At 41.8% G+C, this 27,940-nt stretch overlaps 1 protein-coding gene across 2 annotated transcripts in view; it reads right to left on the bottom strand.

The window, feature by feature from the left end:
• The window catches only part of clstn1 (calsyntenin 1), a 33,376-nt gene that overhangs the window by 3,759 nt on the left and 1,677 nt on the right, over window positions 1–27,940 (bottom strand). Inside the window, exons 2-13 of one of the 2 annotated variants that reach the window (XM_041946234.1) lie at window positions 14,237–14,359; window positions 9,984–10,179; window positions 8,932–9,140; window positions 8,161–8,310; window positions 7,687–7,872; window positions 7,318–7,566; window positions 5,256–5,377; window positions 4,954–5,116; window positions 4,555–4,605; window positions 3,347–3,504; window positions 2,638–2,786; window positions 1,284–1,528 (exon numbers count right to left, since the gene is read on the bottom strand). In XM_041946234.1, coding sequence (XP_041802168.1) covers window positions 1,284–1,528; window positions 2,638–2,786; window positions 3,347–3,504; window positions 4,555–4,605; window positions 4,954–5,116; window positions 5,256–5,377; window positions 7,318–7,566; window positions 7,687–7,872; window positions 8,161–8,310; window positions 8,932–9,140; window positions 9,984–10,179; window positions 14,237–14,359 — 2,001 coding nt within the window. The remainder of the gene's footprint in view (window positions 1–1,283; window positions 1,529–2,637; window positions 2,787–3,346; window positions 3,505–4,554; window positions 4,606–4,953; window positions 5,117–5,255; window positions 5,378–7,317; window positions 7,567–7,686; window positions 7,873–8,160; window positions 8,311–8,931; window positions 9,141–9,983; window positions 10,180–14,236; window positions 14,360–27,940) is intronic. The other variant, XM_041946235.1, reaches the window with a different exon arrangement.

Below are 27,940 nucleotides of genomic sequence, written 5' to 3'. Positions count from 1 at the left end.
TTCTGATGTATTGTGCTAGTAGCAGTTAATGTAGCCTCAGATGGAGATGTAGCCTGTAGATCCAAATAACTTCATGTTTGTGTGAAATCGAGGAGCTACACTTCACTTATACAAAGACTAGTTAATGAGTAGCTCAAGTTCTTTAGAGAGCAATTAGAGGATTGAATCAAGATGAGTAAGCGTCCCAGATAACACAATATGGGACACCACAGTTAGATCATTTCAAAATTAGAAATGTTGGGCAATAGTACAGCCCAGCATGAGCTGCTCCACCTTCCACTGATAATACAACAGGTAGGCTTACCTAATCTGTTATTGTACCTCATGTACACACAGTCAGCAGTGATAACTGGGACCGCTTCAACAACTACAGCAGGTTGACCACCATATTGGTAACAGCAAGTATATTCCACATACAGTGCTACTGTCAGGTATAGCACTCTGTCTTCTGTTAGTGTAACTCTTTTTTTCTTAAGAACGAGAGGTGTGACACATGGAAAACAGCTCAAAAACAATTCTACAATTGAAAGGTATATCAATTAATCATTTTTATTTTTACAGCCCAGCTGAGGCAGCTTGTCTTCTCCATTTTGCTTATGAAACAAATTAATATTTAATGCGCACAGAGTTTGCACCTCTTGACTCTGTGGAAACTCATCTTCATCTCATGTGACATCTCATTTGTTGGTGGTGGAAGGTGGGGCAGGGAAATGCAGGTAATAGCATCAGATCTCTGCAAGTCCTTTTGTCCCATATGGCCTGCTGTTCACCACAGGACATCGAATCATCCGGTATCTGTGTCGACCTCAGTGCAGGTCTATTGTCTCTCCTGGTCTTAGCACATATACAAGCCTAACAGATGGCACTGCTGGTTACTGACCCCTCCCATAAAGCAGTAAACAACTTATCTCTTTTCTCCCTCCCTCTCTGTCCAATCCCGCCGTCCTCCAGGCGTAATCCTCACACTAAAGCAGGTTCTGTACATCCTCACAGCTATTAACTGTACATCCACTGTATCTGCAGACCCATTCAGTCTCTAAGGTGATTTAACCGAGGCAATGGATGGAGTGTCACTCTGTATCGCACTGCCTCTGGAGCCACAAGAATAAGATTACATATGTGGCAGTGTTAATGTGGAAATTCTGTGAATATAATTCAGAGGATGACCACACTGTTAAGAGAACAACACAACTAATCCACTGAAAAATGGGTAAGCTATACTAAAAGAATCCCTATAATATTATCTGGGGTTCAATTCTGGGTCATATGAGCATGTCTCTCACCTGTGGGGTCATCGTCAGCTCCTTCTGCTGCTTCAGACTCGGTGTCGGCCTCCACTTCACGGGTGATGGTGCTAACGATTCGTAGCTCAGGGAACAGCGTCACACCTTCCTGGCTCTCAAATTCGGCGGCGCTGCGGGCAAAGTGGTCAATGCCGCTCAGGCTGATCTTGGGCTCCTCAGGCTGCAGCACCATCACGTAACCTTCGGCATCTGGCACCGTTACACAGGACTCCTCATTGAAGCATCTGGGGGGAGATTAAAGTTTGAACACCTTGGCACATGGATCTTTTATCTTTTGTTTTGTGCTGGGTCTCTTCCTCTGGATTGAAAGACATGAGGGGCAGTGTGAAGAAGTCCTTCTTCCATAATCTTATCTATGCCCAGTTGAGGCAGGGTGATGGGGAAAGACAAAACACTGAGATGGACTGTTAAAGGTTCATAACAAACATGACAAATAAAAGCGAAAAGATTAAAGCCACCTGGACGTCAACAATGGTATGGAAGGGAAAGGAAACAAGGAATTCAGGGGTGAACACCTAAATTTGTACCACCGTAGAAGATTACCACTGAGGATCTCTAAAAGCTGTTCAGTAGTAAAATTAGTCTGATAGAAAGGGCTGAGGAACATTTTTTGAAACTCCATTCAGTAGTAATTGCATGCAGTTTTATGTGTCCCAGCTGGTCAAACATGTATAAAGTACTAATAAATACAAGGCTCTGTTCCAGAAAAGAAAGGAACATAAACACACAGGAAGAGATTCTTGTTTTGCATTTGTAAACAGATGTTCTTAATGATGTGGACAATAAGCGCACAAGGAAAAAGCAGGTAGTTTGGTGTAACTGCTCAGTCCACCAATGAAACTCAGTGTTGATGCCAGCTTGTGCAAATAAGAACAAATGCTAACCTGCAACACTAACTGGAGCTGATCTTGGAGTAGGCTCAGCAGAAACCTGAGTCTTAATATATTCTTTTCATACATCACCTACAAATGCAATGCCGTTATGTTATTCACATTTTGGTCTCTGAATAGATCGTTGTTAGAAAAAATTGACATCAAAGAGAACTGAAAACAAAATACAGAATCTTTCAGCGCTTATGCCTCTGTCATTCTCCAACCCCAAAACCTTTCATGTTTACTCTCTTTGTTATGGAAATTAGGTCATACTATTGACCTCTATTTTACCTCAACAAGCCCTCCTTACACTGAAAGATGAACCCTCTCTGAATGTCTATTAGGAGGAAGGAACCTGTTCCACAAATGCTGGGCTGCTGCTGAATGACAGATGAGGTGACTTGTCGGAGACCAAGCACATAAAAACAAGCGCAGAATATTTTTTGGCTTCTGCTACTTACTTGACGGTGGTGGAGATGCGAAGGTGCCTGATTCCTGGGGTTGGGAACTGGCGAGAGTTCAAGTAGGAGATGTGCTGCATGACCTTGTCAAAGGCATCAATGTCATCGCCCTCCACGGTCAGAGAGGACTGGTTGGGGTTGAACTCCACCTGAGAGAAGACATCAAGGTGACAGACTGTGTGACTTGGGACGATTGTCTCTTGATGCCACGTTAACACCAAAAAACAAGGCTGAAACTAATCTATTAATAAAACATATGATAAGCCAGTTTAACTCTTTTAACATGTCACATACACTTGCACCCACAGTCCAGTGGACCTTGTCGATGCTGTCAACACAGCTGAAATGTTCCATGTTTGGCTGAGACATATTTTATTTTTTCTTTACTTTAACTTTATTCATTTATACCAATCAGTAAAAGCAGTGGTTCTAAATCTTGGGATTAGGACCCCCTGAGACATTGCAGAATGACTGACAATGTAGAAGTAATTCATTGTTTCTGTTTTTTCATTGTAAAATACTGGATATATATACACACGTAATGCAACTTGAGAAAGGAGTTCAGAGCACACTTTGCTTCCTCTTATCACAAGCCTAAAAGCTTTGGAATCACTGAGTCAGACCGTATCCTTGATGCACAGATATACTTAGATTCAACCTGACTGAGCTTGAGTGTGTTTGGATCTTTAAAACAGCTTGCCTCCCTCACCTTGACAGCTGAAGCTACCTCCTCAGGCAGCTGCACGTCCAGTCCTTCCTTGCAGGTGTACAAACAGTCGATCACCTTCTTGTTCTCCAGCCTGCCAGAGCGGATCATCAGCCCAGCTAGGTTCCCCCGGAAAAACTGAGCCATTCGAGCATTTCCGCCTGGGTACGCCGGGATGGAGAAGAGGGGGAGGAAGCAGTAACAAATAAAGAAAAGCAGTTACTCAAGTGTACACTGCATAGACTTCCCCTTTTCTGGGCTGGAGATTCAAGCATGCCTTCTCAATGTGCAAAGCTGGCGTGAATGGCGTTCATGCAGGTTAAGATGTATGCTTTTACAAGGCAAGAGGCCCTGTGAGCGAGAATGATGGATGAGCTTACAACACAAGTCTTTGACACATGCAACATCTGCATCAACAGGGTGAACCACTGCCTTAACGTGGAAGGATGTCACACCACCAGAAAAAAAAAGAAACTCAAAGAAGGGATTATCTAAAATAAGGGTGAAATTAATCCTCTTTCGTCTTATTTTCACAAACTAATGGAACCATGCTGAGGGAAAAAAGAAATTGAGAGCCTTGAAATTTCATAACTGAGTATTTCAGTATCTCTGTGAGGTGCATCAGTCTTGCCTGATGAGAGGTGAGATAATTGTGTCCTGCTAAACCATAATGAGCATAAGTCTGCACCGCTGCAGAGTCAGAGACAAACCTGTACCACGTGAAGACCTTACAGCCATCAAGTGATGTGTGTGTGTGTGTGTGTGTGTGTGTGTGTGTGTGTGTGTGTGTCCGTGTGTGTTGCTGTAGGTTGGTTATCTGATATGGAGGAGCTACTGCTTCTGACCCAAAGGTCATGTCCTGAAAGAAGAGCCTGCACTGCCAAAATACTGCAGCCAGGTCAGAGTTTTGTGCTCATTATGTGTCTATTTCTGTTCTGCTTGTGTGGAAAACAACCGCCTGGCTGCTGCAGTGAGAAAAGCGTATAAATGGAGAACGAAGAAAACACAAAAAATAAAGGAGGCAGCAGTAATATGACACCAGTCTCACCCATACTGCATCATGCTGCAAAGAGTTACGAAAAAAGAAATCTTTCTGCATCTAGAATGTGTACGAATCATTCTAGTCGAAATGGTATGAGGATGCAGTTAGCATGGTGGGACATTGTGGACACATGGATATAATTGAGGAGTAAGGGAAAGACTTGAGCAACCTGAGGTGGGCTCAGAGACTGACTCAGTGTCATTGTCATGTCCTGAGTTGTCTGTAAAGGACAGAAACAAGAGAGCAGGGAGAGACAGGGAGGAAGGTTGAGGATCTGCAGTAGATTCAGATGCTACATACGAGGTCATGGTGCATCATTCGAGAATCTAAGAAAGAGTTAATAAAATAACATGCACCCTAACTTTACACAAGCTCTAAACAACCAATATAAGGATAAGGATTAAGGATAATCAGGTAGCATTAGAGTATCTTTTTACTATTTTAGCTGCCAAATAGCAGAAACTCAGGTCTTTCTTCACAATGTATCTGTGCTTCTGATTTATTTGTAAATAGATACGTGTAGTCACACAAGAGAATTATGGCTCACTCAATGCACTGGAGAGTTTACCTTGCCAGCAGGCACCAATGGTGAGCTGAGTTTCGATCTTGGAGGCGTGCAATGGGTAGTCCTCTGTAACCAGGAAGGGCTCAAAGGTAGTTCCATCCACAAACAGAGACACAGTAGGGAACTCCACGTTCAGCACATAGTGATGCCACTCTTTGTCACACACCTGTGAAGAACACAGCAGAGGGGATGGAAAGCTGAAGCGGGGACTGTGACACTTAGATACTACAACAGTAACTAACTTCATTCTTAATTAAATATCATCCTCGAAGCCTGTACAAAGTCTGGCAGCAGAAGCAGCTGACCTGGTCTAGTTTCCAGTGGAACTCGGCTGGTTTGTAGTTCTCAGCCTCTGATGGATCCTGGCGGAGGAGAAGGATCAGCCTACAGTTGTGGACGTAGAGCGAGTAGTGGTGTCTGTTCATCTCTGCAGGAGACAATTTAAGAGGCGAAATCAAGATATGAAGCCATAATGCTAAAATTTTAAATGTAACTGAATGGCTGCCTCAGCTGGTGGTTATTGTTCATTAATTCATTAATTAAAGAAGACATTTACTAGTATTAGTATCATTTAACTATATTTCAAAGTGATGAATCTTCTATAGAGGCCATGAGAAGCAAAAAGTAAAAAATCTTGCGTGGCCTGTGGTAGTACTGTATTATATTCACAACTCATGACTACACAACAGAGAGCAGTAAATTACTGATAAACACTGTAAGCACTACAAACACAAGCCTGCAGTCATGTGCCTAATGAGTACACAAACATGTCTGAAGCATCTAACTACTGGGATTTCATGTTCTTATAATTTACAAACATGTCTTAACAGGTTCTCACAGTGGCAGGAAAAGTATTGTGTTAATAGGAACTGGATAAATGCAACCAGAGCTTATTTTCTTGAGATGCTATCAAAAACAACAGGCATCAGAAAGACAGGATGGATCTGCACATGTAGTCTTAGTACCAAACACCAAATGGCTGTTAATGCTTGAAAAGATTCAAAGATTTACGGTGCTTTTCTCCATATGTATTCACAGGCTTAGTCTATTACAGTGTCTAATAAATCTGACATATTATGTCCTGTGCTTTAAGTAGAGAGCATCGGGTTATAGGTCTAGAACATTTAAATGGATTGTAAACTCTTAATGCCTTAACAGACCACAAAGCCTGCATCTTCCTCTCATCTGATTAACAACAACAACGATAACAAGGAGCCCTTTAACGAACACACTAACGACAGGATTCTGCACTCTGGCAGCAAATGATGCCTACTAACAGACAATCATGACTCTAGTAACATCCCTGTCCTGGGTGAAACTAAACACATTGCTGAAGCAGAATTAACTGCCAGTATGAGACATTTCAGATATTACTCAAGTAACAAGAAGCCAAATTTTTATTTAAAAAAAATTTAATTAAAATGTTTCAAGAACAACCAACCTGATGTACCCTGCATGAGTTATATATCATATCAATTATATATTAAGATTATTTCAATGGCTGCACAGATGAAGGAAGACAGAACTAAACTCGGACCTAAAGACTAAAATGTTGAAGAAATGAACTGAAAGTGAGACATTTCTGTGTCTGTGAAACTGCTGAATAGAGGTCATGAATGGTGCTGAGATCATGGGTATGGGAGCTTCCTGTCCAGGGCACAGCCGTTCTGATGTAATCCTTCTTATATAAGCAGTCGCACAGAAGCTGATGAGCTGCCTCTCACTGGCCACGGCAGAGACTTTACAGTCAATAAGATCAAGGAGCTTGTGACCACACGCAAAATTTACAACTAGCGACAAAAATGGAAAGGTCAGCAAGCACTCGGCAGAGGTGAGACAGAAAATATAGAAGGGCGTGTGCTTCCACGTGTTAGCCAGCTGGATGAGCACCAACTCTGACTATTGCCTGAAGTTTTTCTTTTTTATTACAGGGATATTTTCAGACATCGTATGTGAAGCAATAATGAGTATGCCACTGAGGTGCCAGGAGAGTTGCACACAGGTTTTTACTCCTTCAGTAGATGCCAGACTTTTGATCTAAGCAGCCCTGTCAGTATGTTTGACTGTATAAAAACCAGCTATACCCACATAGAAGTTAGAAGAGAACATAGAAGAGTTTGACTTGAAATGTGCTTGTTTCTGAACTGCACCAGCCTATTGTTCAGCGTATTTTTAGAACTATTACTGATGTAAACAACCCTTTAACAACATCAGAAACATTGCCCTTAATTATGCATGTTTATTGTGTTTTTACAGTTGACTACCTGCAAACCAATTTTACCTCATGAAACAAGCTAAAAGTCAAACTGGAGCTTTGACACAGTCCAGGTGTAACTGTGAAACAGTTCTCCTTCCCAGTTATGTTACCTGTTTTGTCAGAGTTGCAGAGGATGGTCTCCTTCTCATGGGCCCCGGGGCCATGTCTCATCCACACAGAGATGGTGAAAGGCTCCTTCAGGCTGGTGCTCACCATGCCATCGGGAACCTTGATGGCCTGGGTGCCGTTGAACTCAAACACCTGGTCACTGTCGTGGCCGTTGTCGGTGGGCAGCCCTACCGTCCAGTTGGCGGAGCTGCTGGGTGCAGGCAGAAGCTCCACGGTACCAGAGCTGGCTCCTGAAGAAAAAAAAAAAACAAAGAGGACAAACACAATTATATTGGGCAGATTGATTTATCAAAAATGAATTTTGATCCCAACTACTGAAAGTAACCACTTCCTGTGGGGCAGTTACTCACCGCACAGCTTGTGCAGCGACTTCTCAGAGTAGGTGTCACGGTCGCAGCCCTTCCCAATATGGTTGGTTTCCAGTTCAACGTTGGCTCGGATGGACGTGATTGGTTCATCGCAGGTCTCCAAGTGCATGCTGGGGAAAAGGGCCAGGCTACCTGTGCCGGGCTCGTATTCAATCCTCTTATTGAAGCCTGAAAGGTGAAGCGGGAGAATAGAATGAAACGATGTCCTTCAGCACAGCGTAGATAACATGTAAACAGTCAATACAAGGGCTGTCAATAGTAATTACTCATTAAGACGTACTTCAGGTCTTTCATGCATGATAAAAGGCTTTGTGGCTTAAAGGAGTTAAATAACGTTTTTCATAAAGGCAGCCTGTGTGAACTGCGCATTGGTGGACTGTTTTTGTTCAACACAGAGACACACCCTAGCAGTAATGGTTGGCGTGCTACAGCGGGTAAACAGGAGAGCTTTGATACCTTGCCAGCTGGGTTTGCAGGTGGGCTTGACGCTGATCTTGACCAGAACGTCCTCAGAGGCACGGTTCTTTCCACAGTCGTAGGCGGTCACAGTCAGCTTATACATGCGCTCTTTGCCATAGCTCAGTTTCTCCGTGTTCTTGATGAAGCCTGAGCGAAAAAAGAGTGAGCTGCTCAGAAACCTGCTCAGAAATGATTTACTGGCAAGCTGAAATAAAGGCATAATATATTGATCAATATCTCTTAGGGCCACATTGTAACACACTAAGAGTTCATTACCAAACCAGTGTGTACAGATTCTGATTAGCCGCAAGTGATAACAGGAAATAGTGGAATTTGTTTGACTGAGATCAGACTCCAATTAGTAATTAGCTGTCACATTTGAGCACCTTCACCAACATTCTGTATCCTCACAGTGTCTGTTCCTCCGGACATTTTCACCTGTCTGTATTTCTTTTTAATCAGAGCCAGGCGTCACATCAGCTGAGCCTCGATACTGGATGCTTTTAATTTTGTTTTACAAGACACAAAGATGACTAATCCCACAGTCAGACACGAATGGCAGACTGGGGTGACATTTCAAGGAGACCGTCATCATGTCACAAGGCAACAAGCTCCGGTGAATCTTAAATAAAAGGCTTGCGGCACCATTGTTTACACAGATCAATAGACAATGTGATGTGTGTCAATAAAAGTGTGGCTCTTCTGCACATTTTGCAGCTTCTTCCGCTGAAAGGCACCAAGTCGAGGCTGCTAGGTGCAAGGCCTTACCATCTTTGTCGACGGTGAAGGGCACATCAGGGGTGACGATCTCATAGTTGCAGATCTGACTAAACTGGAAAGAGCAGTCAGCGTCCACCGCCTCCACCTTCAAGATGCTGTCGTACTTCTTTCCCTCTATAACGGTGGCTTTGTAGGACTTCTCCTTGAACACTGGTGAATACTCGTTGATGTCGTTTACCTGGATGTGCACAGTGGCCCTGAGAGAGACACAATAGTTAATTGTCACACTTGCTGGTGATGATGATGAGATGATTTAAAGGTATATATGAACAGAATTTGACTAAGTAGGTCAAGGACAAAAAAATCTGTGTTTATACAATGCCATATACAATGCCAGACAATAGTCAAAAATGGCTGTTATTATTTCCCACAGTCCAAGCGAAGTCTTCAAATGTCTTCTTTGTGGGACCAAAACCCAAAGACATTCGGTTTACTCTAATGTCTGACAAAGAAAAAAACAAAAATTCTCAAATGTTTGGTACTTTTGCTCAAAAATTTATAATCAATCATTGATCAAATTAGATTAATCTTAATCTAATCAAAACATTTCAGCACCAAACCTCATATGTCATAAGTAATGAGAGACAGGTAGAACGTGGATGAAAAAAGAAATTTCTTATACCACAATACCAAGTTTTTTTCACTTTTTGATGGCGAACTGTCAGAACACAAACTCAACACTGTTTGAACTCATTTTCATTCATGTCCTGACGTTTGCATCCCCAAATGATCTTGGATGACTATATAGATGGCTTCTGACTCCTGACAGTTCCCACAATCAGTAAGAAGGATTTAATAATAGTTTACCTTCTAAATCCCTTGTAAAATCGAATAATCACACAGTCCTGTGGTTGGTCTCTGCTTTCACAACAACAAACCAAACAAGCAAGTAAACAGCGCTCATATGAACCACACCAAATGGGTGACAACTACGAATGCTTGAAGTGTAGTCAAACTAAACAGGATCTGGTCGAGACCAGGGAAAACTCAGGGTTTAGATCAGGCACAGACCCTTCTGAACTGGCAAAGGTCTGACTCACTTGTGGGACTTCTTCATGTTCGCACCATCAGGACCTTCTCCACAGTCGTAGGCTTGGATGGTGAATGTGTGCTCCTTCTGCAGCTCGCAGTCCAGCTTGTCCTTGGCCCGGATGACCCCCTCGCCAGTGGACTTGTCCAGGACCACTGCCTCGAAGGGGACATTCTGCCCATGGATCCTGAAGCCGCAAATCTCACCTGAACACGTCAAGAGCCAAAAGACGGTTTGTGAAATGGGTGTGAAAATTAATTGTTCAAATGAAAAATTATGTTAACAACAAAACGCTAAATTCACAGCAAATAAATAAATAAATAAATAAAAATCAGCCACAAGTTTTGGGTGCCAGGGAGTTGAAGTAGATTGGGGTGGGTGGTGGCTGTGGAGGAAGCCCAAAAGCACTGTCATATGGGTGAGGACTCGGGTGGGGGAGTTGGGAGAGGGTGTGGGACACTTAGTATCATAGAAGACGGAAAGTCTTTTCCAAGCCACTTGAAAACATTGCATCCAGTCATGCAGGCAGAAACCGAAAAGATGTGGACAGGCATTTCACAGGAGTACTTCAGATGTTTTACTAAGTCATTAAACCAAGCCTAAAAAGTAAGTGCATGGAGAACAGTATCTGAAGTGAAGGTCATTTATCTCTCTAATGAAAAACAATTACAGCCTATCTTGTGATAGAAACAATCATTAAAATAAATTAAAAACAAAAACAAAATGAAAATCTTTACAATAGTGCATTATAGCATTGTGATAAAGTGATCCAGCACTAATTCAGTCATCAGAACCCGAAAAAGTCTGTGAAAGACAACAAAAACCTCTCAGACAACACCTCAGATAATGGTTTTTCTTAATTATAGAAAGTCTTCCTGTGTAATTTTGCCTCTCGCCCAAATCTACTGCAAAATGAATCCAAACAAAATGAAATCATATTCGCTACAATAACAGTATTCAAACAAAAAAAAGTACTGGATGAGAACTGGGGTTAGAAATATCAACTTGCTTGACATCCACATCAAATGACAACTGCAGCCATGCTAATGGTGGAGATTAGTGGTGGAGAATTAACTGAACGGATCCACTGAGGCAAAGATGCAACAACAGAATCTTTGTAGCAGAGAGAGTTTGCATTAGTTAACAATCTCAGCAGCTTTCAGTTGAAGACTTTAATGTCAGAAAAGTCCACAGGAGTCACAGTACCTGCATAGATCTGATGGCTCACAGAGAGGCACCGCCAACATGGATGATGCCTTTAAGATGTTCACATTTTCAATACTTTTTATCCTCCTTTCTGCTCCAATTTCCTTGAGGAGGTTGCGAAATCATCTTATGAGTCCTTTCAGATTGTACTTTATTTTTATATGTGGCTTATATTTGGCTTTTAATTGAAAGGACTGGATTGGCCAAAATGGCAGTCAAGTGAGTGAAAACTCCTGTTTTGAAGCAGCTTTCTGTTTCCTGGTGACAGCTGAAAAACTGTTAGGGTCTGCAAACTGCAATGGATGTCTCATGCACAGATATTTCTAAGTACAGTCAGCCCCACATCACACTTTTCATCCAGCTGTTGGAGCTCGAAAAATTCAGGGTGAGAAAAACATAAAGTCGAGAAAACCGAATGGGAAGATTACAGAGCATGGCAGGAGTTTCTGTGTAAAAGTGTGGATGCTGTTTTTGCGTTAGTGGGTTAATAGTAACAACTAAGCACAAGGCAGAAGAAAGAGCCCAAGATCACCTTCTTCAGTGAGGGTCACCTCAAAACTCTCTACAAGGAAGGGAGAAAAGATAAACCCAGATCAGTTAAAAGAAGAGTTAGAATCTCAGAGAAAACACAGCGAGGACAGGAAGGAAACACACTCTCGCTACACGCTTACAGAATCATCATCAGAACAGCTCTTATTCAGTTTCTCATGAGCAAAAACTCTTGTGAGGAAGAGAGAAGAGAGGAAGGATTAAAATGTTTATGAAAAGCCGGTTGGGTTGAAGTCTTTGTAGCTTTATTAATGGCTCGGCAAAATCCTTTTTGAAGAAACAACCAGTGCAAATGGCACATCAAATTACAACCGACAGAAGTCTCACTTTTTATTGTCAGCATGTGTTGGAGGATTCTGGAGAGTGAAAACACTGCACACATATCTCCTGGATCGATCAATTCACTTTGATAATAACATAGAGTAAAAATTAATAAAATGATGAGGTCCTTCTCTGGTTGGCTGTTTTAAAGCCCAGTCAGGGCCTCCAGTGGGTTGGACCCGGTCATTTTGTTTCACCTACTAAACAAATTAGAAATGGATTTCGCATTAGGGGCTGCTGTTCAGAGCCAGTCATGCAGTGGGAGTTGTGGGCCTCCGTGTTTACCACAGCAATAAAGACCAGCTCACACTGAGGCTTTAGGAATTCCTCAGCTTTTCACTCGTCATACAGGCCTCTCAGCTCGGGTCAGGTCAGCCGTTACAATGATGGTTACATATTGATTTTACAGTCTTAACCTGCAGCACTCATTTAGACGGCACTAAATAAATGTGTGAATTGTAATCTATTAATTGGCTAATAGGTCAATACACAGTCTGTTCTGTGGGGGCTGATGAACCCATTTGTGTGTTGCAGAAACAAAGATATCTTCTTTGTCTAATCTAATGAATCAAACAACCCAGATCTGGTGGGTAAATGCTCCCTGCTTTGTGTTCCTCACTTGTTGTGAACACAGTCATCCATGAACATTGAGCTCATTTTCTAGTTCGAAGGGCTTTGGTTTCAACTATTTCAACTCCAATCGGCCTGGCTGAACTCACCACAGACATGCGCAAACACACAGAGACACAGTGAAAGCCAGTCCCACAGTGCGGCACTCTAATACACACAAACTCATACAGTGGCTCCTCTTCCATGCTAAATATTCACCTAATCACAGTGATCTGCTTGAGAGCCTGCGATTGGGCCTCTCTGGCCCGTGGGTCAGCTTTACAGGGAACCTTATTTGTTGGCACAGATTGGCCGGCTACAAGGAGACTGGCACGACAGAGCCGGTCACCCCTGCTGCCACGTGAAGCCAGATTGCTTGCTCTGTCTCGAGAGAGCTAGTTCACAGGGACATGCAGTCCATTCGCACAGTCCCGCTCATCAAAAAAGGGAGCCCCGGCCGAAAGAAGCGGAGGCACCAAGCTCTGCATTCAGTGCTAATTTACTGTGAATGGAGGCAACCATCATGCAGAGAGTGGACATCAGAAATGATGGGCCTCTCGCCGAAGTTGTCCACCTTACAAACTGTGCGCTGCCAGGCTGATCGGCTCCTGAGAACAATCTCAAGTCCCATACTGTAACATACAGCATCTCCTCTGACAGGCACGCGGAGGTTAAAGCCTCACTTGCTAAATAAGGAGTAATCTGAGATAAAAATGGCTATATCAAGCGGAGTGAGAGCGCTGAGTGTGAAGGGAGCAGCAGACAAAAGATCACACAACTCGTGATGTGAAATGGTGGGAAATCATTTCTAGTGCGGTGGTGCTTTGAATCCTGGCCAAATTCAACCCTGATGTGATTAAACAAAAACCCCAGAGCTAATGCTGCCTCGGTACATAAAGCACACTAATTGTGCCTCTCCACTGGTAGGGAGCAAAAAAACTAAAAACATGAAAGAGCATTTTGATCTGGATATCAAAAGAGCCAATCTGCAGGATATGGTAGCCAGCTGTACGTCTGTATGACAGGCATGTCATAAAAATGAGTGCAGAATGCCATTCAGCCACACGGCCCGCTACCAGGAGTGCAAAGTTATTCCCTCCCTCCATGATTTCCTTTGATTTATATAAGCCCATGTACAGTATAATCTCAAATATAACGGAGGGAGTTACAAACAATAAAATACCCTGAAGAGACACTGACAATCATATATTAACCATGATGTGATGATTTCTAAGCAATACTGTATGATCAGCTCAGACTAGATTTGAGATTGCACTTCCATGTTGAGTAAATCTTTCAAGATTTACAAGAATAATTACTTCAGTTTATAAATAATCCATTAGCAAAATGATTACATGTCAAACATCAACGTCAGCACCCTCAAAATTAACAGTATTCACACATGAACGTTTTTTTCTGCATCCATCACCTGTAACACAATCTCAAAGCTTTAATGAAGAGTAATTAGAAAGTTTTCTCTTAATCGAGTGTAAAATGAGAGGCGAGCAATTCCAAGTGAAGTGAAGCTGAGGGAGTAAAGGAGAAGCAGCAGCAGCAGCATTAAACCTCCTCTCTCACCTGCGTAGCGTAGAGGAGCATCCTTGTCCAGTGCAATTAGAGGGGGGTCCAGGAGTACTTTGTCATCGTTTTCCGTTACGATCCCGTGGTACGTTGTCTCGATCCATGGTTTGTGCTTATTGACTGTGAGAGACAGAGAGAGGAATTGTCAGTGTCTATAAAAACACAAATAATTTCTGCCCTGAGGTGAGATGTCTTGATTGGCAACTTGTTTTTCTCTCACCGGCACTTATCGGCAATTCAAGCCTCTTTTTTTTCAGTGTTTTTAATAATCAGATTTCATCTGTGTTTTCTCAAATCACTAGTTTGACTTTTATCTTTCCTCCCACTGCAGCTTAAGTAAATTTTTAATGAGGTTTTGGATGCTTTTAATATTATTTTTAGAAGCCCTACACATAATGAAGGCTTCAGCTACAACATGAACCATGAGCCCAGGAGGACCAAGAGTGTGCAGGGTTTCTGAGGGAACTAAATCATCTGGTGTAACGCTCACTGCTATTGACCCTCAACTGCACGTCATTCTCCATCCTAAATACAATGTGCTCAAGCTATGTTGTCCGTTTATCCAAACTAAAGACATTTCGCACTTCTTGCGTCCGAACAGGCAAACTGAACCACTATACAGATCAGTTAATGGCTTTGAGTTTGAGGTGGATCACAAAGGCTCTGGCCATGACTTCTGTGGAGCAGCAGTTGGGCCGTTTAAAGCTTTGTGTGCTTGTCGGCCTGGGAAGCATCCCAGCTGCAGACAGGACTAGCCGTAGCTGGCGGCGGCAGAAAAAGCTGCAGTGAGTGACATATTTGGGCTGTCTTAGAAAACAGTGTTGACGCAGGGGAGATGCAGCTCTCTTATAGCCAATATGTGCTCACTCCAGAGCAAGCGGAGAGGATGCCATTCTGTGCTACTGATCTGCAAAGGTGACGCTAACTCTGGCTGACAGCACACTGTGAGGGACTGAAACACTGGGAGAGGTAACCGGACCAAGCACATTTCCCCACGACGAGAGTTCAGGCACACTATCATGCTAAAGTTATTCAGGACTGCAGACTGCAACATTACACAACTGCTTTACGCAAGATCTGTTTACAAGCAGCCCTACTTATTGAGTCAAATCTTTGAAATTTTTGATCATTTTCTCAAAGAAAATTATTCTGTTTTTAAAGCTAGAAAAGAATGTAGGAAATCCTCCAGTTGCCTCTCGGCCCTCAAATAAACACCACTGTCCTTATTCAGTCATTTCAGTGTAAACAAACTGATAAATTAATGTGGCCAGGTCGTGCATTCAGTCTAATCCACACTGATGATGAACTGCTGCAGTAGCCTAAACTATCATAGCAGGAAATAAGCATGTGGCCCAAATGTTATATAGGAAACTGTTCTGGTTATGTAATAATCCATCTGGGGTTAACAATCATTAAAGCACCATAATTTGCCAGTGGTTAAATGGGAGCTTTCTACTGGATTCATGGAGGAATATTTCTTGATTCAAATGCTACATTTAAGTATTAAAGCACACATGGAAGAGTGCAGGCAGAGGAAAATGAAGCTGCAAAAGACCTTTTTCTATCATTTCTGAGATATTATGCTTAAAAACAAAACGCAACGGAGATGCAACCGCTGCGAAAGTCTTGATTAATGTTGCAATTCTGTGAGAATAAATGAAAAATTCATGACTTTTAGCAAATAAGTTAAAGATCCACTAAACGCCTGATGAGCACCTTCTCCTCTTAACTATACCACTGCAAGGCAAGGTTACATTGCCCAGTCTGATAAATAAAAGAGCGTCCAACAAACACTTTGCCATTATAACATGATGATTCTACCAAAAGCACTCACAAGCAAATCAAATTTCCAACTTAAAAAATGTATTTGGCATTTTTGTAGGAACTTACAAGGAGCACTTGGATTTTGTCGCTGTTTGAGAGCACAGTACTGTATTCCTGTTTCTGGGTAAACGCACACAGATGCTGACACATTTTATACAATACAAAAAAAAACATCCCATAAAACCGCAGCTCCGGTCAGATTTTAACCTTGTCGGACAGGGCAGTAACTTCAAGGTGGGGCGAGTCATTCTGGAGAAGACTGCTGAAATTAGCCGAATCTGAAATTAAACAAATATCTCGTCTCGTTTGGCTAGCTGTCCGTTCTGTGTGTGCACTGAAAAAATGTGTTTTTTGTGCACAGCCCTGGTTTTGAAAACAGGAAACAAACAAAGCGGCTCGGGCTGAACCAAAAGACAATATTCCAGTAGATCAGCAGCAGGTGGCGTTCAAAGTAGTGCACAGGACACGCGGAAGGAGACGGGAGGTAACTTTGACATCGTAACGTGTAACCACGTTGTGAATAAGGAGAGATGGCAACATTGGCAATCTTTCTAGAGAATGACTCACCTCACCTTTAATAAGTAATGACAAACAGGCACTGGCTCAAATACGTGCTTGGTAAGTATCTATCAATAGTACACAGTGTAATAATTATTTTATGTGGCATACTCTACTTCTGTCTGAAGCACAAACAGTGGTTAGACAGTTTTGAAGTTTTTTGGGGAGGTGGGGTGGCATTTTAGCACTTTGACAAATACAGGGTAAAGGCTTTGTGAATTGCATTGTTCAGTCTTACTAGCTTCATTTCTAACTGAGGTGCATCCTCCATCCCATGTTCATCCAATTACTGGCGCTCAATGACACATTCTGAGCACGACATTCATCTCAACAAGCAACATTATTTGAACAGACACCAGATTAATTACTGTTTCTGCTGCAAAATGCTAAGACCATTCATACATTTAGTGAGGTTGCCAAACAAAAACATTGTGCGGTTTATATTGCCAACAATTTTTGTGGATTTTATGACTGAAAATTAAAAATATATGCTCAAGCTACATCAAAAATTAATGACCACAAAACAGCTTTTCCTCTGTGAGTCTTGACAGTTAAAACCTAAGAGCAATGTGTTTTGAATAGTAAAATTAAATCCACAGCCGTGTCAAGCTACAGAAAGCCTCGACAACACACCTTCATCATCTGACTAATAGGAAGACGCCTGATGTTCAATAACGCAGTCTCTGCTACAATTATAATGTGGCGTTCAAACAGCAACCAGATAAAAGGAAGCCTACAAAAGCATAAATAAATGAGGATGTTTTCAGATGACGTTAAATGTCAGTCAGCCAAATCCAATTTCAGCGAAGCAAATGACTTCCGTTGTGTGTTTAGTCAGTAATTTAGTTTATATCATAATTCAGTGTAATTCTAAGTGATTACATGATCACTGAAAATTAATTACCAGCTACTTGCACAGGATTGGTATGAGGTGGGCACCACAATGAATGAGAATTACCCACCAAACTCATTTTTTCTGGTGAGAAACATCCTGACAGAGCTGTCTTCACGCTAAAGTAGACTTGCGATCAAAATTTGTCCCACTGCACAAAGCAAACATTTTCTCATATTCCTTATCACTTAATAAGCAACATTAAATGTGCCGGCTGCAGCAATAAATGACGGCATTATGTTACAATAGCTGAAATATATTTTGCAGGAGACAGATCAGATTTTTGGGGCCTTCTCATACTTGATGACAGGAAATGGGGGAGAGAGAGAGCACATTTGGCAAAGTATGTCTGTTTTTATGATATTTTAGCAATGACAAAACAACAGCATGACAAAGCATGTGCAACGCTAGTTAGCTGTGAAAATCACTCAGCAAGATTAAAGACTTAAAAGTTACTGCAATGTCGACTCAGAGGGTTGTAGTTTAAGAGGAGGTTTTGTCAATTAAAGAATTTATTGAATCTATTACACATATTGCAGAACTGCAAAAAGCATTCAGATCACCTTTTACCTCTGCTTAAATCTTGTCCTACACAAACAGTGTTTAGTAAGACTGAGCAGCTGTGATTGCCAGTACTTTGGAATTGATCAAGCCCAATACATCGTATTAGTCGGGTGTCTCGTGACCTGAAGTAAAGTGGATGTCTTTAGACAGATTGCCAGGCCAGACTACTACAATAATCTGCTTTAGTCCACAGAGTGACATTTACTGTTGGCCAGGTCACATGTGAGCCTCACATTGGTTGCCCACGACCTTCAGCACTGAGGTGCACTGAACCAGGACCAGCATTGCATGGTACCACATCAAGCTGCATTCACAAAGCTCCTGCGGGTCAATGAAAAACATGTCGGTCTGGTTCAAACAAATAACAAGGGATGAGCCAGCCAAGAAGGTTGTCTGCTTCAATCTAAAAAGCACTAAATCCAATTGTATAGCATGCATCTCCACCTTGACTCATCAGCAAGTCTCAAGAAGCTTGAAAAGAGTTTTACTTTACTGTAAACATGCACAACTAAAAGCCTGCTGGCACAGATAGAACTAAATGTGGAAGTCAGACAACTATATCAAAGCCAGTCAAAGTCTGACAGCAACAATGGTCGAGAACAGCAGCACAGAGCAATTGAAATGCAGGGATAATGCAGATACGCTCAGAGATGGCAAACTGTGGAGCAGAAAAACGTGACACGGGTAGGTGTGGGTATGAAGACAAAGGAGACGGACCCAGGAGGCCTCTGACAAATTCAAAAGCACACTGTATTACAGCTGTGCATCACTGTTAAAATCAGAAGTCCTTTCACTCACACACACACCTCCCATGAAATTAAATCTAAATCACACATTTCATTCAAAGCGTGAAATTCTCACATACATTGTGTGAAATTGCCAACAAGGCCTTTTTGACAAGATAGCTTCATCATCCCCTGCAAGCCTGCAGTGAATGGGACGAACATTTGCTGAACTGTGACTTGCTTGAGAGAGAATACTTGACACAGAGCAACACAGACATGATCTGCACTAACACAGACACCATTATTCCTAGATACTATATATAGTACCTTTAAGATATGAAACTGTGCACATTGTAAGGGAGGGACTAGTTTGTTTTTTCATGAGGGGAGGCTTTAGGATTTAGGATGGAATGAGATTAGGAGAAATGTCTGAGGCAGTCTGAGAGCGGCTCATTGCTGCACCACCGAGGATGTTTAGCGTGGAACACTGCCATTTTCTTAATTAGGAAACCAATTCATCTAATGCAATGCATACTCACTACTAGCCCAATTACAACCTGCAGACTCAGCCCTTCACTCACACAGAAGCAGATAATTGAAGAGGAAACTCTTGACTCCTTCTAACAAATAATCAACATTAAACTGATCAACATTAAACTGGTCCCTCTGCAGAAGATGCCAAGTGTGTGTGTGTGTGTGTGTTTTAGGTCTTGTTTTAATAATTATCTAGTAAACTAGGCCCAAATTTCAACCAATAATGCCATGACATTCACCCATCACTCAATCTTCAACTTTTAGCATACAGAGCTAAGACTCAGTAGCTAGCATGGTACATCGGTGTGTCTTCAGGTGTTAACCACCTCAAACCTTGTTCTGGTTCCACAAAATACAGTGGTTATGGGCCCACTGGCTAGAACTGATTCACTTTGAGGAAAGTAGCATGTGACAACTCTTGATTATGCACAAGACGTTCGACAGTGGACCGGTTCTGCAATTACAGATACTGCTATCTATGTGTGTTACAACACACATACTTTTCAACAATCAAATCAAATTCCTCCCAATGTTAGGTCCTGCATGCCTATCATGTTCCACTTCAAAATACGTCATGATGCTGAAGCTTAATGCTATTAAAATGGTGTTTCATCTGGACTTAATTTATAAAATGTCACAAAATAGTGACAAATGCCCATCTTAAACTCCCAGAGCCTTAAGTGGTATCCAACTGTCCAAAACTCAAAATTATTCAGTTTAAAATAGTAGAAAATAGAGAAAATCAGCAAAATTTCAAATTTAAGATGCTCAAAACAGAATGATTTGATAAATTGATAAATGACTTGACCAATTGATAAACTGTTTCAGACTGTAGTAGAAATTGCAGATTAATTTTCTGTTGATCAACAAATCAGTGATATTGTTTTAACTCTAATCCCATGTAGAACAGATCATAGTCCTAAATCCTCGGGTCATGACAATATGGGTCAATGTTACTCCAAGTAAAAGCAATGTTAAAGCCATCTATGGAAACACCACTTTGTCTGCATGCTTTAAAATTAAAGACAGGAACATCACAATAGTCCTGTCAGAATGTGCCTCTGTAACAGCTGCCCCTGAATACATACTGTATATTGAATATAACTGCCAGAAGAAGAAAAAAGCTAATGCTGCAACACTAAACTACTACAAGACCCTTCAGTAACAAACTAAAAGGATGGTACCTCACCATCCCATTTAACATGTCTTTTCCTGCTAGAGTGCAGAAAAAGTGAAAAATAAAGAACACAGGCTGGGTCACTCACTAAACTCACATGTGGGATTAAGGAGAAAAATCAAAGACCCACCATCCTGTTTCTAAAAAAGAGAAATCATTGGCATCAATATAAATATTAGATGGAGGTTAGGATATAAATACCAAGATATAAAGGGCTGATATTTTTCTGTTGCTAAATAATAAATATCAACCAGGCAGTGGCATCTCATGCTGACACAGAATGAACCACAAACACAAAAAGGTTTAAAGATAATAAACACACAATTAATTTCCTCTCTTTCTTCTACAGCAACCATCTCAAAAATCCAACAGACGATGACAAGCAGTCAGAAACTGAGGACAAACACACATATCAAGCTGTACAGCACATGCACAGACGGCAGGCTAATGGACTCACCTGCAGCCCAGCAACACAGTACCTGCTACGCAATCCTGTTACGCAGCGAATAAAGCCAATGACATTTAATCCCATAATGAGATGTGTCTATTTCATTCACTGACAAGGTCGAGCAATGAGCAAGACATCAAACAAACCAACCTAGGCTGCCAAAGACAAACCACTGGCAAGTTTTTATTGTGTGTGTCTAACGATGAGCATGATACACCGAGTTTAATAAACTGTTGGTACACCGAGTTTAATAAACTCGGTGTACCAACACCTGGAACCCATTTTTATGATGTCCACATGGTAGGCAGAGGGAGAGCTCAGGGGAAAGAGAAGTTTTAGGAGAGAGAGAGCAGAGTTCAAACATGGCTGCCTTCACAGGTGGACAAGGACAAAGTACTGTGCGTTACTGTGTATGCCAAGCCATCTACTGAGGAGTTCCATGTCTGCCACCTGCACTGTCAACTCGAGTAGGGCTGTACCGAATACTTCGAAGATTTGATGCTTCATTCATAACACTGAAATTCCAATTTTAAAATCAAGATTCAATTTTTTCTTTTTTGCACGTCCATTCATTCAGTTGAAACTGTATTTCTGCACGGTTGCAGATGAAGATTAGGCTATGCCTTTATTAGATTAGTCTGCTGTCTACATGGATTTATGCTGATGATACTGACAAGCTAGACTCAGTAAAGGAACCTGATTTCATTAAAAAAGACTAATTTACTTTGATGAATCACTTGATTCAAATCGAGGATTTTTTTCGAGTGATGCCAGTATGAAGTATGACGACAGACGTTCAAAGCTTTATTCAAAAATCTCAACAGAAGCTTCAAGTGTAAAAAATGACACTGGGTACAGACCTAGTGAACCAGAGTGGGTATTTCAGGAAGCTATTACTGCTTCACAACAAATCCGTTTATCAAATGATGCAGAAATATACCTGTATGTACTGATATTTTGATAAATGTATACTCACTTCCCCATTCATTAGGTACATCTTGCTAAGATTAATGCAGTCTTATACAGCAGTCCTGCAATAAATCCTGCATTCATGAAGGTCAGGTAATGCTAGCTAATGTTTAAATAAAGGCCTTTCATCATGATTAATAATTGTGATTCCAGTATCCAATACAACAGTCAGGATCACTGCAGCAATAATATTAAATACTAATGGTGAGACTATATAGCCAATAGCTTCCCCCACTTCAACCAATCACAGACACATCTGAACTTTAAGGTGGTAGACAATGCAAGACGACGAGTAGGCTGTAAAGTCCTCTTTGATTTAAAACCTCTGGTTTTCCAGTGTGATGAGCACTGCAGCTTTTGTGCTTGTCTTGCAAATGATTTACCCAAAGGACAATAAATGGTCTCCTATAGTTGAGGCTTAATAGGCCTCACCTCTGTTTGCATAGAAAAACTCTCTCAAATGGGAACAACAACTATCAACCATATAAAACTTCAAAGCAAACTGAGGATCAACTAATTTTCTGCGGAGGCACATATTCGGCCAAGTGATGTCATCACACTGACTTCTTTCATGACCCCCAGAGAACGGGGTAACACACTGACCATTCACATGGACACAAAGACAAAACCCTTTTATGGTTGCCTCGCTCTTTTACTGAAGCCTAACCTTTACAGTTTGACCTATTAACCGTGATGAAACACTTCCTGCGAGAATGTTAGTGCCACAATAGGTTCTGCTAATCCTGAGATTCAGTGGGACGCCTATACACTCTCTCTCTCCCTCCATGCCACTGCTGTGATGTCTCTCCTTAATGGAGGGGGAATAAAATCATTCTGCCTTCCCAACGCTTGCCAAAAGCTTTGCACGTGTCCAGCTACTGTATAACCATCACGACTGTGCCGGACTAAACCAAACACGATGCTACCAGACTGATAACAGGCCACTAGTCACCCTGGGACAACCAGAGAAATACAGCACAGCTGCCCAGATAGTAGCAGCATCACTGCAGCAGATGATCAGTCTGTAATTATCTGATGAGGCCTGATAATGCCTGGGAACCTCTGAGGGCGTGTTGTGTAATGATGATGATGCGGCCAACTGTCAGGCCTGTGACGCCTTGTGGAGTTCTGCCCCATCGATTCAGCTCATATTTTACATTTGATGTCTGACAGCCGGCAAGCCTTCATCTTGTTTGATGACATGCAAAGATCAACCACTGAGCAACACTTAACCTTCAAGCACTGGTGATTTACAAAACCTACAAAGTACTAAATTATCAAACTGGCTGCAAACAGTGTAAATAAATGTTAGCGTCTTTATATATCTTAAATCATACCGTGTACATAAACACTGTCTATACCAGTCTACACTCTGGTGCAAACATTTGATTAGCCAGAATCATGACTCAAGTAAAATTAGTAGCAAAACCTGCCAATCACAGACACCGTTAGTGGCAGCACCGGCTACGAGCAGAGCATGCCGGCTGTCTTATTATTGTCAGAGACTAAATAAAGCCTCTCTGTTGCCAGGTTGTTGTTCATATTTGCTCCATTAGCTGAAGCAGTACACTGAAGAGAGGAGAAGGGAGTTTCTGTGCTCAGGTGATAGTCAGACCTGTTTTTTTCCACGGAGATGAAAAAACAAACAAACAAACAGCAGTTTGGAAATGTGAAAACAGAAATACAGAAGAATGTGCAAAATGCTGCTTGTGTATACCAACTGCGTCAGAGTATGTGAGCAGTAGGCTATTCTAGCTGTGGACTGATTTCAAACTATTTAAAATCTCTGCGCTTGCCAGAAGCCAGGTCTTGGTGGACACGAGTGCTTTCAACCAAAACCACAAGGGCTCTTCATGGCATCTTTTTAGGGACCTTCAGGCCTTATTTGCGTCAGACAGGAATATCCAACAGACACAAACAGAAATTACAGCCAAGTAGGTGAAGGTATGACATGCATGCAAATCTAAGTCAAGCAATGACTTCTCTCATGCTGGTGAGTGGGGCTCTCTTAAGTCCATGGACCAGGAGTAGTCAATGAACAATCTGCTCACGGCCTGAAACAGTGGACACACTTCTGTGTTTGTCTTGCCTTACAAGCTCCTTGGCTTGTTGATGTAAGCCACCTCCATCACAGACTGGGAACTGTTCTAGGAGGCCTTGATGACCCTTAAAGGAAACCCAGACCTCAGGGGCCCTCGCTCCCCAAACATCCCGCTAAGACAGGAGAGCCTCTCAGTCGCCCTGCCAGGCAAAAACATTTGTTTGTCCTCTACGCAGTCCCAACCGCCCAACAGAATGAACACACCCTCGGCGGCCACGGCGCTCCTCTGAAGAGGGGGTTGGGAGCCGCAGAGCCTTGAATGCAACTCAATCGCCTCTCTGTGTGAGCGGCACAAAAGAGGCAGTGAGAGTGGAGAAGTGAGAGTGAGACGCCTAGAGCTCTGCACAGGCACTCGGGTGTAGCTGACCTGCAGCAGGTAATGTGCTCTCTGGTTACCTGTTTCCCATCGAGCCTGCATCTTTATGTGAACATGCCCAAATGCGAATAGCTCTGCAGAGCCAGTTTTTCTCCAGGAAGCAATGGGAGAGGTAACAGATAAGCTGCAGATATGGGTTGAATTAAAAACTGCAACTTTATCTCTCTTAATAAAAATAACACAATGAGATGTGCACTACTTACTATCACTTCGAGAGTTAAGGCACTCAATTTCAATACTGACATTTTAATGAAGAAAAAGGATATTTTTGCTGGTACATTCTTGTGAGTTTGGATGGTTTATTGAAATACTTTTCTCACAAAGGCTGCTGCAATTATGTGATCTAAAATCACATAACTGACAAAACCTATCTGAGCAGATTTTTAACAAATTCATATCAGTATGCAATATGAGGCTGAAACTATTAAAATCCTGGACATTCTGACACATTCTTACATTTGTGTTTCCATTTCTGAATATTACTTTTTGCAGTTCCAATGTAAAACATCAGAACCAAGGGCTCCTGTGAGTGTAAAGTCTTTCCTCGGTGGCCGACATAACTTCCCAATCATCTGGCACGACTTAATATTCACAACTGAATGACCCATTCTTGACAGTTCACTGACTCCATTCAGCCCGCGAAGGCACCAATGAGAGGAAAGTCACCACCGCCCCAAACTGAGTCCAGTATTCTCATGGCCTATCTTTCCAGCACTAAGTGGCAAATTACCAAATCGAAATGCTTCAACAACTTAGCACTTTCGGGGGATTATCTCATACGCGCATTCTTGAGGGGCTTGAGTCACGATCCTTCGAACAGTGACCGCATTGTGGCATGCTTAGTCAAGATCCCGACCTTGAGGCCTGAGACTAAAAGCCCTTTGTTTCTCTGAGAAATCTCTGAATAAATACTGACAAAAATGTAAGAGTTAACTTGTAGGAACAGGCCCTCTGTGTAGGGCGAGTAAACAGTTATTTAGGGCAATACAAGGTAAAATGTTTGGTAATGGCTCTTATACTACTCCACAGAAGCAGTAATCAGTTTTAAATCCCACTTTATTAACAGTGGAAGGTTCCTTCATTATCTGTCCTGATTGTCTGTTTGTCAGTAGGATAGCTCAACAAGCATATAGTAGATTTCCATGAAATTTGGTGTAAACGTAGGCCACCACCAAGAACAAGTGATTAGGTTTGACTGCAGTTAGCGCCACCATGCAGCCAGTTACAATGCACTCGTTGGCTCATAACTCCTGTGCCATGAGGTAGGGAGGCGCAGTTTTTCAACCAGATTCTCTGCACTGTGACAAATATGAGTGCTGGTCTCACCCATTTCTGCCTGAACAGTTTTTCCACCATTTTAGATTTTTTTTTTTTAAATAATTTCCTCAAACAGTGACCATGAGTCTACTTACTGGAAATTTAGCAAAATTCATTCTTGTACAAAGCCCTGATATTCCTGGCCAGACTTGAAGTATGACTTCAAATTATGGCTGTCATCAGACAATCAGAAAATAGCCCATTTTTAGGATTATGCAGTTTCAGCAAAGATATATGCTCTGTGAGTCCTTTTAGTAGCATCGGTATTCAATGACTAATGATATGAAAGCCATGAATCTTGCAGTGACAAGACACAGTGGAATACATGGAGCAGCAACACACATCAAATGACACGAGTCAGATCAATCAAACCCACCCGGACTCACACACTGACGACAGCTGACACTTTATCTTTTTTGTTTTACCAGCTAACAGAGTCCTGACATGTGCAAAGTTAAACTCAACTGATTCACTTCTTTGCCAGTATCATCACGTGAGCCAGTACCCATCACCCTGTTGACATTTAATGATGTTATTTCTTAAGTTAGGGTTAGGGTTAGGGTTAACCAGTCTGATGCTGAATGATGGCACACAACAGTGTTGCTAGAGCTGCCTGGGAGAGGCAAACAATGCAGTCAGCTGTGTGCATGCACATAGTCTCTGTTTGCCATAACACAACAAGATGACACATTTCACACAGATTGTTGACAGCTCAAATGTATAAAATTGGGGAATCAGAGCATCTGCAACAAATAGAAAATGTTTTATTTCCCCAGGATCAACCAGGTCAGTGATGGAGCTCTTGCTATGTTTTGGTTTCTGGGATCTTGTAATCAAACGATCTATTTGGGATGAGAGAGTTTCATAAGCATTTGGGTTTTGATCAATAATATTTTTCTGTACGCTGATATCAATAATGCCTTTAAAGTGAAGCTGCTGATGGCCAAATGTAGATTATCATGAATAAATAATAAATTAAGTGATATAACAAGAAATAAATTGATGGTTACCTTGGAAATTCATAAGCATATAAATATTTTTTCAAGTAAAAACATAAAAGATGTTGAGCAATTTTTCATACAAATAAAGAAAATGTGTTCTTAAAGATTAAAGATATTTTCCTGCATGTCTTACATCGTTACATAAAGATAAAATAAACAGATTGTTTTAATGCGGCTGTGGTCAGGTAGGGACCACAAAGGTGTGCCACATCACTGACCAATAAATTAACCTATATTTAAAAACAAAATATTGACCCGATACGTTGCTCTAACCGTAACTGACGTGCAATTTTCAGTGGATCAATAGTAGGTTTCTCCAATGACTGTAAGACAAAGTAGATGGGGGAGAACACTTGCGCCTAACCTGTGATATGTACTTCTTTACAGCCATGTGAGGAGAGCGCATATGTTAACTCAGCGCCACACAAAGCAGGGCATCCAATTTGTTCAACTAGAATCACTTAATTCAATGACGAATGAGCCAAGAAACTTGCCGGCAGCCAGCTTTTCCTTTGTGTGGCTGTGTGTGCACAGAGGAAGCTCATGCATCTCAGCAGACCGAATGTTTGACTCTCCAACATGAAGACACCCAGCAGCTGCTCGCGGCGACAGAAAAAGAAACAGATTACATGGGCGAGACCTTGAAAACAAGTGACAAAAACCACGATGAACAAGACAAAAAAACTCCAGAAAAGCGTGTTAAAAAACATTAACAGCGGCAGACAACACCAAAGAGTTAAAAGCCTGAAATGGTTTGAAGCTTGAACAGGCCTGCCACAGACGATCTGAGTTTGCACCAGTTTCACACACACTGACATTTCCTTGCTGGCAGTGTAATGAGTCACATAGTCTAGGTAAGATTATTGTATGTGGATCAAAAACATATTTTTCCAACAGATCTTTCAAGATTTGTTGTAGCCACGTCATCAGTGATTAATGTTTGTGTAGGCGAACAGCTGAGGACCACAACATCCACCGCCGATGCTGCTAAATTCACCTGACCCACACGCACCATTTGTAGGCATCTAAATAAGAGGAGTCATGAACAACAGCGACTTAGGTGGAAAAATAATAAGAGAGGTATTTGCTTCCTCGTCTGCAAGGTGGCTGGTAATAAACAAAAAGAATAAACAACAAGCCGTGAAAACACGAAGCTGGGCTGCATGTGGCAAGAGGCGGTGCACAAAATAAGCCAGTGACCTTTGGTTAATAAAA

Source organism: Chelmon rostratus, chromosome 10 (genome assembly GCF_017976325.1).
Source record: "Chelmon rostratus isolate fCheRos1 chromosome 10, fCheRos1.pri, whole genome shotgun sequence".
Classification (NCBI taxonomy): Eukaryota; Metazoa; Chordata; class Actinopteri; order Chaetodontiformes; family Chaetodontidae; genus Chelmon; species Chelmon rostratus.
This window is presented reverse-complemented; position numbering and strand designations above follow the sequence as displayed.